Raw genomic sequence first — 13404 nt, 5'->3', positions numbered from 1 at the left:
AGAACAGGTTGCTTTGGGTAAATTTACATTCAGTTCCCCTGGACCACATTCCTCTGTATCCGCCACTGTTACTAAAAAGATAGCCCGAGTCTTCTCTCTGGTCTCGTATAGCTTTACCCCTTAAAGGTCAATCTATTTATGGTTTAGAAGCCTTGACAATCTAGTGTTTTTAAGAATATCAATTTCTCGATACAAGGCCCCACAGCTGCGCCAAGCATCAAAGAGGGCTATAACACCAGCTCCAGCAGCTTAGTATTACGATGGACGTCTATACCATCACACGAGGTAAAACACATGCAGCTTAGTATTACGATGGACGTCTATACCATCACACGAGGTAAAACACATGCAGCTTAGTATTACGATGGACGTCTATACCATCACACGAGGTAAAACACATGCAGCTTAGTATTAAGATGGACGTCAATACCATCACACGAGGTAAAACACATGCAGCTTGGTATTACGATGGACTTCTATACCATCACACGAGGTAAAACACATGCAGCTTAGTATTACAATGGACGTCTATACCATCACACGAGGTAAAACACATGCCGCTTAGTATTACGATGGACGTCAATACCATCACACGAGGTAAAACACATGCAGCTTGGTATTACGATGGACGTCAATACCATCACACGAGGTAAAACACATGTAGCTTAGCATTACGATGGACGTCTATACCATCACACGAGGTAAAACACATGCAGCTTAGTATTACGATGGACGTCAATACCATCACACGAGTTGATACACATGCAGCTTAGTATTACGATGGACGTCTATACCATCACACGAGGTAAAACACATGCAGCTTAGTATTACGATGGACGTCTATACCATCACACGAGGTAAAACACATGCAGCTTAGTATTACGATGGACGTCAATACCATCACACGAGGTAAAACACATGCAGCTTAGTATTACGATGGACGTCTATACCATCACACGAGGTAAAACACATGCAGCTTAGTATTACGATGGACGTCTATACCATCACACGAGGTAAAACACATGCAGCTTAGTATTACGATGGACGTCTATACCATCACACGAGGTAAAACACATGCAGCTTAGTATTACGATGGACGTCAATACCATCACACGAGGTAAAACATACCTATTTCAATAAACGTTGTCAGTGTAATTAGCAAATGGCGATTGGCAAATGGCAGTTCTACGACCGAAAGTAATCATGCGTCTCGAAGAATAAGTATAAATCAAAACAATCATCCATTAAAGGTTATCAAATGCTCGGCTCTGACATTGCTGGACTTTATTTAACACCTTTAATTTTACGAATAATTAGTACCCATCAGCCATTTACCACTTGCCATTCGCCATCTGCACTGACAACCTTTTGTAATATAGGCGTATGCTGCTTGGTATTACGATAAAGTCTATACCATCACACGAGGTAAAACACATGCAGCTTGGTATTACGATGGACGTCTATACCATCACACGAGGTAAAACACATGCAGCTTAGTATTACGATGGACGTCTATACCATCACACGAGGTAAAACACATGCAGCTTAGTATTACAATGGACGTCTATACCATCACACGAGGTAAAACACATGCCGCTTAGTATTACGATGGACGTCAATACCATCACACGAGGTAAAACACATGCAGCTTGGTATTACGATGGACGTCAATACCATCACACGAGGTAAAACACATGTAGCTTAGCATTACGATGGACGTCTATACCATCACACGAGGTAAAACACATGCAGCTTAGTATTACGATGGACGTCAATACCATCACACGAGGTAAAACACATGCAGCTTAGTATTAAGATGGACGTCAATACCATCACACGAGGTAAAACACATGCAGCTTGGTATTACGATGGACGTCTATACCATCACACGAGGTAAAACACATGCAGCTTGGTATTACGATGGACGTCAATACCATCACACGAGGTAAAACACATGCAGCTTAGTATTACGATGGACGTCAATACCATCACACGAGGTAAAACACATGCAGCTTAGTATTGCGATAAAGTCAATACCATCACACGAGGTAAAACACATGCAGCTTAGTATTACGATGGACGTCTATACCATCACACGAGGTAAAACACATGCAGCTTAGTATTACAATGGACGTCTATACCATCACACGAGGTAAAACACATGCCGCTTAGTATTACGATGGACGTCAATACCATCACACGAGGTAAAACACATGCAGCTTGGTATTACGATGGACGTCAATACCATCACACGAGGTAAAACACATGTAGCTTAGCATTACGATGGACGTCTATACCATCACACGAGGTAAAACACATGCAGCTTAGTATTACGATGGACGTCAATACCATCACACGAGTTGATACACATGCAGCTTAGTATTACGATGGACGTCTATACCATCACACGAGGTAAAACACATGCAGCTTAGTATTACGATGGACGTCTATACCATCACACGAGGTAAAACACATGCAGCTTAGTATTACGATGGACGTCTATACCATCACACGAGGTAAAACACATGCAGCTTAGTATTACGATGGACGTCTATACCATCACACGAGGTAAAACACATGCAGCTTAGCGTATTACGATGGACGTCAATACCATCACACGAGGTAAAACACATGCAGCTTGGTATTACGATGGACGTCAATACCATCACACGAGGTAAAACACATGCAGCTTAGTATTACGATGGACGTCAATACCATCACACGAGGTAAAACATACCTATTTCAATAAACGTTGTCAGTGTAATTAGCAAATGGCGATTGGCAAATGGCAGTTCTACGACCGAAAGTAATCATGCGTCTCGAAGAATAAGTATAAATCAAAACAATCATCCATTAAAGGTTATCAAATGCTCGGCTCTGACATTGCTGGACTTTATTTAACACCTTTAATTTTACAAATAATTAGTACCCATAAGCCATTTACCACTTGCCATTCGCCATCTGCACTGACAACCTTTTGTAATATAGGCGTATGCTGCTTGGTATTACGATAAAGTCAATACCATCACACGAGGTAAAACACATGCAGCTTAGTATTACGATGGACGTCTATACCATCACACGAGGTAAAACACATGCAGCTTGGTATTACGATGGACGTCAATACCATCACACGAGGTAAAACACATGCAGCTTAGTATTACGATGGACGTCAATACCATCACACGAGGTAAAACACATGCAGCTTAGTATTGCGATAAAGTCAATACCATCACACGAGGTAAAACACATGCAGCTTGGTATTACGATGGACGTCTATACCATCACACGAGGTAAAACACATGCAGCTTAGTATTACAATGGACGTCTATACCATCACACGAGGTAAAACACATGCCGCTTAGTATTACGATGGACGTCAATACCATCACACGAGGTAAAACACATGCAGCTTGGTATTACGATGGACGTCAATACCATCACACGAGGTAAAACAGATGTAGCTTAGCATTACGATGGACGTCTATACCATCACACGAGGTAAAACACATGCAGCTTAGTATTACGATGGACGTCAATACCATCACACGAGTTGATACACATGCAGCTTAGTATTACGATGGACGTCTATACCATCACACGAGGTAAAACACATGCAGCTTAGTATTACGATGGACGTCTATACCATCACACGAGGTAAAACACATGCAGCTTAGTATTACGATGGACGTCAATACCATCACACGAGGTAAAACACATGCAGCTTAGTATTACGATGGACGTCTATACCATCACACGAGGTAAAACACATGCAGCTTAGTATTACGATGGACGTCTATACCATCACACGAGGTAAAACACATGCAGCTTAGTATTACGATGGACGTCTATACCATCACACGAGGTAAAACACATGCAGCTTAGTATTACGATGGACGTCTATACCATCACACGAGGTAAAACACATGCAGCTTGGTATTACGATGGACGTCAATACCATCACACGAGGTAAAACACATGCAGCTTGGTATTACGATGGACGTCTATACCATCACACGAGGTAAAACACATGCAGCTTAGTATTACGATGGACGTCAATACCATCACACGAGGTAAAACACATGCAGCTTGGTATTACGATGGACGTCAATACCATCACACGAGGTAAAACACATGCAGCTTAGTATTACGATGGACGTCTATACCATCACACGAGGTAAAACACATGCAGCTTGGTATTACGATGGACGTCAATACCATCACACGAGGAAAAATACATGTAGCTTAGTATTACGATGGACGTCTATACCATCACACGAGGTAAAACACATGCAGCTTGGTATTACGATGGACGTCAATACCATCACACGAGGTAAAACACATGCAGCTTAGTATTACGATGGACGTCTATACCATCACACGAGGTAAAACACATGCAGCTTAGTATTACGATGGACGTCTATACCATCACACGAGGTAAAACACATGCAGCTTAGTATTACGATGGACGTCAATACCATCACACGAGGTAAAACACATGCAGCTTAGTATTACGATGGACGTCTATACCATCACACAAGGTAAAACACATGCAGCTTAGTATTACGATGGACGTCTATACCATCACACGAGGTAAAACACATGCAGCTTGGTATTACGATGGACGTCAATACCATCACACGAGGTAAAACACATGCAGCTTAGTATTACGATGGACGTCTATACCATCACACGAGGTAAAACACATGCAGCTTGGTATTACGATGGACGTCAATACCATCACACGAGGTAAAACACATGCAGCTTAGTATTACGATGGACGTCTATACCATCACACGAGGTAAAACACATGCAGCTTGGTATTACGATGGACGTCAATACCATCACACGAGGTAAAACACATGCAGCTTGGTATTACGATGGACGTCTATACCATCACACGAGGTAAAACACATGCAGCTTAGTATTACGATGGACGTCAATACCATCACACGAGGTAAAACACATGCAGCTTGGTATTACGATGGACGTCAATACCATCACACGAGGTAAAACACATGCAGCTTAGTATTACGATGGACGTCTATACCATCACACGAGGTAAAACACATGCAGCTTGGTATTACGATGGACGTCAATACCATCACACGAGGAAAAATACATGTAGCTTAGTATTACGATGGACGTCTATACCATCACACGAGGTAAAACACATGCAGCTTGGTATTACGATGGACGTCAATACCATCACACGAGGTAAAACACATGCAGCTTAGTATTACGATGGACGTCTATACCATCACACGAGGTAAAACACATGCAGCTTAGTATTACGATGGACGTCTATACCATCACACGAGGTAAAACACATGCAGCTTAGTATTACGATGGACGTCAATACCATCACACGAGGTAAAACACATGCAGCTTAGTATTACGATGGACGTCTATACCATCACACAAGGTAAAACACATGCAGCTTAGTATTACGATGGACGTCTATACCATCACACGAGGTAAAACACATGCAGCTTGGTATTACGATGGACGTCAATACCATCACACGAGGTAAAACACATGCAGCTTAGTATTACATGGACGTCAATACCATCACACGAGGTAAAACATACCTATTTCAATAAACGTTGTCAGTGTAATTGGCAAATGGCGATTGGCAAATGGCAGTTCTACGACCGAAAGTAATCATGCGTCTCGAAGAATAAGTATAAATCAAAACAATTATCCATTAAAGGTTATCAAATGTTCGGCTCTGACATTGCTGGACTTTATTTAACACCTTTTATTTTACGAATAATTAGTACCCATAAGCCATTTACCACTTGCCATTCGCCATCTGCACTGACAACCCTTTGTGATATAGGCGTATGCAACTTGGTATTACGATAAAGTCTATACCATCATCACACGAGGTAAAACACATGCCACAGTATTTTTTTACGAAAAGATAGAACACCGTTGCGCCACAAAGATAAACAGGCCCAGTATTTTTTAAAGATAGACATCATACCGTTTCACAAAGAAAAAGATAAACATTGCAGGAACTCTTGAAAGAAGCTTCTTTACCGTTGTGCCAAATAACTTACTTACTGTACGTTTGTTGGAAAACTTTTTCGAGCTTGATATTTTAGATAAATGGTGTTCTTACGGGCTACCTTGTCAAGTTCGCCCCAAAACCTTACACAAATGATGTGACAGCGGGTCACATTGTTGTGACATGCCCTGAATTGAACTTGACTGGACTGGACAAAGGACAGCCGTACGAGTTCCATGTAGCGGCTACTACCTCCGTAGGATATGGGCCTTGGAGCGAGTCTGTAGTCGTCACCACTGATGCTGACAGTAAGTTAGACATATTAACAAACTTTTACTCAAGCCCTTATTATCATTTAAAATTTCAACACTTCTCAAGTCATTTTGATAAAAGAAATCAAGCCGCTCTCGGTCACTAGCGTCAAGATTATAGTTTTCAAGTGATTGACAGACCACTGAATGACTGTTCTACGGCAGGTCAAAATGTAACACTCCTTTATATTTGTAACACATTCGAGATTTTCTTAGTTTAATAAATAACTTTTTTGCAGAGCCTGAAGGAGTAGTACGCAACTGCACATTCAGTAACGTGACCGAGCCCCATAGTGTGACGTTTGAGTTGCAACCCCTCACCAAGGAGGAGTCCAATGGCCGCATCTTAGGATACACGCTCTATATCTACGACAAACTGCGGAATGAGACTTCTGTAGAGACGGTGAACGGGTCGACGTCACACACGCTCACCGGGCTATCGCCGTACACGGACTATGAAGTCCGCATTGCCGCCTTTACCGCCAAAGGCGAGGGGAACTTGAGCAAGCCTTATGAAGTGAAGACCGGTGAAAGCGGTAAGTGAGGCTGATTAGCTTTAAGCTTTAACATGTAAAGAAAAAAAAACATGCGGAGTTTTTTTTTCTTTAAAGGACAGTTTCTAGAAACTTAAGTTCAAGGCAGTCACTCAAACTGCATGGGACAATCCATTAAAATCTCTCCCCGTGTTCTTCTTCCCGTAGTTTGTCCTGTCCTACCAAAAGTAGTCAATGAGTTTCAAGCGCTCGACTGTACGATCTGCAGTAGTACGATACGCTGAGAGCTCAAACGGGAGAGGGTCCATTTGCCCGTCTGCGATCATTTCATCCCATAAATCCTTTCCTTGTCACTGGAGACAGCGAATCACTCTGGAGCAAAACGATCATCCAGCTTAAAACCTTTTCCTACGGACATGGCGAGTTACTATCATAGTATTAACGCTTTCCCATAAACTGACGTTTACCTTTATTTCAGCTCCAAGTAAACCACCTCGTAATATCACCGGACAAAACGCCAGCTCCACTAGCCTTGTCATCAATTGGGCCACAGTCGACGAGTTGTTCGTGAATGGGCGAGTGAGAGCATATACAGTGATCTACTGGGAATCGGCAAAGCCAGAAACAACGAAAAATATCACTGTTTGGTACGTCATGTAATGAAAGATTATATCTTTGTTTGCTTTGGCTCTTCGCTAACGTATCACCTAACGGACACTCAGTTGTTGCAGAAATCTCGGCTCCTGAACAGCTTTCTTTTCTAGCTATATCCCTTTTAATACAGTGATAATCCTCTAACTCGGTATTTGTGGACGCCGTTGTGCTAGACTTCATAGTGGGTCATTTTCTCATTTGCTGCTCTAAAAAAACTAGGTGTTTATACCGACCTAGATCGCGGTCATTGTACTATCGTAGAGCAAAACTACCACGAATTATGTACAACAAACATGATTTATGGATAAGACTCTTTAAGAAAAGTCGGTTGAAAAATGTTTTGAAAAAGGTCGATCATCGTCTTATTATGTTAGGTTGCAAACTTCGCAGCGGAGACGACGCGCTATCACATCGGATGGATCAAGCATTCAAATCGATGGGCTAAAGAAATACACCCAGTACAGTGTCCAAGTACTTGCTGTAACCGTAGACAGCGGAGTCCCAAGCCTCGCATTCAACATCACAACTGGAGAAGATGGTAATGTGCACAAACCCTCGCTATGTTTAAAGCTTACGGGGTCCTAGAAGCAGACATCGGAAGGTGGGTGGGTGCAAGGCGGGGCGAGCGTCCCCCCTCCCCTCGGTGGGCAAAAGTACAGTCTTTCCAAAAGCCAAGGATTTACTGAGGGGGTGCGGGGTCGGCAATTTCGCGCATTTAAAGGATACCATATAGTATAGTAGAATACAGTAAAATAAAGTTCATTGTATTGTATTGTATTGTATTGTATTGTATTGTATTGTATTGTATTGTATTGTATTGTATTGTATTGTATTGTATTGTATTGTATTGTATTGTAAATCTTTAACCTGCATATGATATCTTTTTAATGCGCAAAACCCCCGACCCCACTCCCCCAGTAAATCTCGGCTACGCACCTTTAAAGAGTTCAAGTGAGCAAATTCATGTGGACAACAGGGACCTGCTTGAGTTTATCTGATGGAAAGATGATTCTTAATGCTGACTTATCATTCAAATATATAATTTTTGCGCCATAAAATGAAGGCCTGGTTTAGATTCTTTAAAGAGAATATCACGATTGAATATTGAAAATACAATACTATTCAACTTTATATTTATACTGTTATACTTTTGAATTTCCCTGCATAGTGCCAGACCTCCCTCCATCCAACCTGACAGCGTATAACACTAGTTCCACCACCATAAAAGTGAACTGGGGGTCAGTACCACAGGGCGCCCAGAACGGAGTAATTCTCGGATACAAAGTGTTCTACAGACACATAGACAAACTATCGGAGTATTACAATATCTCAGTAGTGAGTGCGCCTGAAATGAGCTTGACGGTTCTTGGACTCAAGAAGTATGGCCTGTACGAGGTGAAAGCGCTGGCATTCACTATAAAGGGTGATGGGAACTTATCGAGTCCCGTAACTTGCAGGACTGAGGAAGATGGTAAGAACAGCAATAGAAATGGCACAATACCTTTGGGGACGGGGGTATCAAACCCTTTTCCTCGACGAGATTTGAGACCTTTTTATGGTTATATCAATGAACAGTCTATAAAATTGCCTAATTAAATCTCACTAATGTTGCGGAACATCATGGAGCCCTTTTCCAAACTGTTAAACTCCTTATCCCTATAATAAGACATCCTAGGAGTTCCACATATGTATGTTTACTTTAGTTTAGCGCACAATGTTAGCTGAGCTCACACTAGCCACCTGGCCTTATCGATAGCCAGTATCCCTTGGCCCCTTGATTTTCTTACAAGGACCCCTGCTAATCGCACTTTTTTCATTGGTTTACCAATGTGCAGCTCCCGATGGAAGGCCAGTCAACATCACAACAGATAAAGGAACGGGACTAACAAACTTGGCAGTAACATGGGCTCCGATGACCACAGAGCTTGAAAACGGTATAATCTTGGGCTATCACGTTAATGTGTATGACATGAGTGGTGTCTTCAAAAGAAACGCTACTGCTCATGGCGGAGGAACCCATAGTATTGAAATAGGAGGCCTGGAAATCTGGACAAACTATACCGTATCTGTGTGCGCGTTCACAAAGATCGCAAACGGACCTTGGAGCCCGCGATACATGGGGACAACCGACGAACAGGGTAAGACAATCTTAAAAGCATCTTCTAATCAAAATGTCTAGACACGCCAGGTATTTCATATCATCTAGACACGCCATCAGATATTTCATAATGTCTAGACACGCCAGAAATTTCATATTGTCAAGACACGCTAGATATTTCATATCGTCTAGACACGCGATCAGATATTTCATAACGTCTTGACACGCCATCAGATTGTTTCATCACGTTCAGACACGCCATCAGATGTTTTAATGTCTTGACACGCCATCAAATATTTCATTTCATCTTGACACGCCATCAGATTGTTTCATCACGTTCAGACACACCATCGATGTTTCATAACGTCTTATAACGCCATCAGATATTTCATAACGTCTTGACACGCCATCAGATTACTTCATAACGTTCAGACCCGCCAGATATTTCATACCGTCTAGACACGCCATCAGATTATTTCATAACGTTCAGACCCGCCAGATATTTCATACCGTCTAGACACGCCATCAGATTACTTCATAACGTTCAGACACGCCAGATATTTCATACCGTCTAGACACGCCATCAGATTATTTCATAACGTCTTGACACACCATCAGATGTTTCATAACGTTCAGACACGCCAGATATTTCATAACGTCTTGACACGCGATCAGATTATCTCATATCGTCCTGACACACCATCGATGTTTCATAACGTCTTATAACGCCATCAGATATTTCATAACGTCTTGACACGCCATCAGATTACTTCATAACGTTCAGACCCGCCAGATATTTCATATCGTCTTGACACGCCATCAGATATTTCATAACGTCTTGACACGCCATTAAATATTTCATTTCATCTTGACACGCCATCAGATTGTTTCATCACGTTCAGACACGCCATCAGATGTTTTAATAACGTCTTGACACACCATCAGATGTTTCATAACGTTCAGACACGCCATCAGATATTTCATACCGTCTAGACACGCCATCAGATATTTCATAACGTCTAGACACGCCATCAGATATTTCATATCGTCTAGACACGCCATCAGATATTTCATAACGTCTTGACACGCCATCAGATTACTTCATAAAGTTCAGACCCGCCAGATATTTCATACCGTCTAGACACGCCATCAGATATTTCATAACGTCTTGACACAACATAAGATTGTTTAATAACGTTCAGACCCGCCAGATATTTCATAACGTCTTGACACGCGATCAGATTATCTCATATCGTCCTGACACACCATCGATGTTTCATAACGTCTTATAACGCCATCAGATATTTCATAACGTCTTGACACGCCATCAGATTACTTCATAACGTTCAGACCCGCCAGATATTTCATACCGTCTAGACACGCCATCAGATATTTCATAACGTCTTGACACACCATCAGATTATTTCATAACGTTCAGACACGCCAGATATTTCATACCGTCTAGACACGCCATCAGATATTTCATAACGTCTTGACACACCATCAGATTGTTTAATAACGTTCAGACCCGCCAGATATTTCATACCGTCTAGACACGCCATCAGATATTTCATAACGTCTTGACACACCATCAGATTATTTCATAACGTTCAGACACGCCAGATATTTCATACCGTCTAGACACGCCATCAGATATTTCATAACGTCTTAACACACCATCAGATTGTTTAATAACGTTCAGACTTGCCAGATATTTCATACCGTCTAGACACGCCATCAGATATTTCATAACGTCTTGACACACCATCAGATTATTTCATAACGTTCAGACACGCCAGATATTTCATACCGTCTAGACACGCCATCAGATATTTCATAACGTCTTGACACAACATAAGATTGTTTAATAACGTTCAGACCCGCCAGATATTTCATAACGTCTTGACACGCGATCAGATTATCTCATATCGTCCTGACACACCATCGATGTTTCATAACGTCTTATAACGCCATCAGATATTTCATAACGTCTTGACACGCCATCAGATTACTTCATAACGTTCAGACCCGCCAGATATTTCATACCGTCTAGACACGCCATCAGATATTTTATAACGTCTTGACACACCATCAGATTATTTCATAACGTTCAGACACGCCAGATATTTCATACCGTCTAGACACGCCATCAGATATTTCATAACGTCTTGACACACCATCAGATTGTTTAATAACGTTCAGACCCGCCAGATATTTCATACCGTCTAGACACGCCATCAGATATTTCATAACGTCTTGACACACCATCAGATTATTTCATAACGTTCAGACACGCCAGATATTTCATACCGTCTAGACACGCCATCAGATATTTCATAACGTTTTGACACACCATCGGATGTTTCATAACGTTCAGACACGCCATCAGATATTTCATAACGTCTTGACACACCATCAGATTATTTCATAACGTTCAGACACGCCAGATATTTCATAACGTCTTGACACGCGATCAGATTATTTCATATCGTCCTGACACACCATCGATGTTTCATAACGTTCAGACACGCCATCAGATATTTCATAACGTCTTGACACACCATCAGATTATTTCATAACGTTCAGACCCGCCAGATATTTCATATCGTCTTGAAACGCCATCAGATATTTCATAACGTCTTGACACACCATCAGATTACTTCATAACGTTCAGACCCGCCAGATATTTCATACCGTCTAGACACGCCATCAGATATTTCATAACGTCTTGACACACCATCAGATGTTTCATAACGTTCAGACACGCCAGATGTTTCATATCGTCTTGACACGCCAGATATTTCATATCGTCTTGACACGCCAGATATTTCATATCGTCTTGACACGCCAGATATTTCATAACGTCTTGACACGCCATCAGATGTTTCATAACGTTTTGACACACCATCAGATGTTTAATAACGTTCAGACACGCCATCAGATGTTTCATAACGTTCAGACACGCCATCAGATATTTCATATCGTCTTGACACGCCAGATATTTCATACCGTCTAGACACGCCATCAGATATTTCATAACGTCTTGACACACCATCAGATGTTTCATAACGTTCAGACACGCTAGATATTTCATAACGTCTTGACACGCGATCAGATCATCTCATATCGTCCTGACACACCATCGATGTTTCATAACGTCTTATAACGCCATCAGATATTTCATAACGTCTTGACGCGCCATCAGATTATTTCATATCGTCCTGACACACCATCGATGTTTCATAACGTCTTGACACGCCATCAGATATTTCATAACGTCTTGACACGCCATCAGATTACTTCATAACGTTCAGACACGCCAGATATTTCATAACGTCTTGACACGCGATCAGATATTTCATAACGTATTGACACACCATCAGATTGTTTAACAACGTTCAGACACGCCAGATATTTTATACCGTCTAGACACGCCATCAGATATTTCATAACGTTCAGACACGCCAGATATTTCATAACGTCTTGACACGCCATCAGATTACTTCATAACGTTCAGACCCGCCAGATATTTCATACCGTCTAGACACGCCATCAGATATTTCATAACGTCTTGACACGCCATCAGATTACTTCATAACGTTCAGACCCGCCAGATATTTCATACCGTCTAGACACACCATCAGATGTTTCATAACGTTTTGACACACCATCGGATGTTTCATAACGTTCAGACACGCCAGATATTTCATACCGTCTAGACACGCCATCAGATATTTCATAACGTCTTGACACACCATCGGATGTTTCATAACGTTTTGACACACCATCGGATGTTTCATAATGTTCAGACACGACATCAGATATTTCATAACG

The 13404-nt window shown here is 41.6% G+C and overlaps 1 protein-coding gene across 2 annotated transcripts in view; it reads left to right on the top strand.

Annotated features, from left to right (window-relative positions):
• LOC5514077 overlaps positions 1–13404 on the top strand; it is a 69098-nt gene that overhangs the window by 39485 nt on the left and 16209 nt on the right. For both annotated transcript variants that reach the window (XM_048721903.1, XM_048721906.1), the window contains exons 35-41: positions 197–285; positions 6111–6321; positions 6564–6860; positions 7297–7465; positions 7847–8010; positions 8641–8943; positions 9308–9610. In XM_048721903.1, the coding sequence (XP_048577860.1) occupies positions 197–285; positions 6111–6321; positions 6564–6860; positions 7297–7465; positions 7847–8010; positions 8641–8943; positions 9308–9610 (1536 nt within the window). The remainder of the gene's footprint in view (positions 1–196; positions 286–6110; positions 6322–6563; positions 6861–7296; positions 7466–7846; positions 8011–8640; positions 8944–9307; positions 9611–13404) is intronic.

The sequence above is a fragment of the Nematostella vectensis genome, chromosome 2 (assembly GCF_932526225.1).
Source record: "Nematostella vectensis chromosome 2, jaNemVect1.1, whole genome shotgun sequence".
Lineage (NCBI taxonomy): Eukaryota > Metazoa > Cnidaria > Anthozoa > Actiniaria > Edwardsiidae > Nematostella > Nematostella vectensis.
Note: the sequence above shows the minus strand (reverse complement) of the source record. Positions and strands in the feature narration are given on the sequence as shown.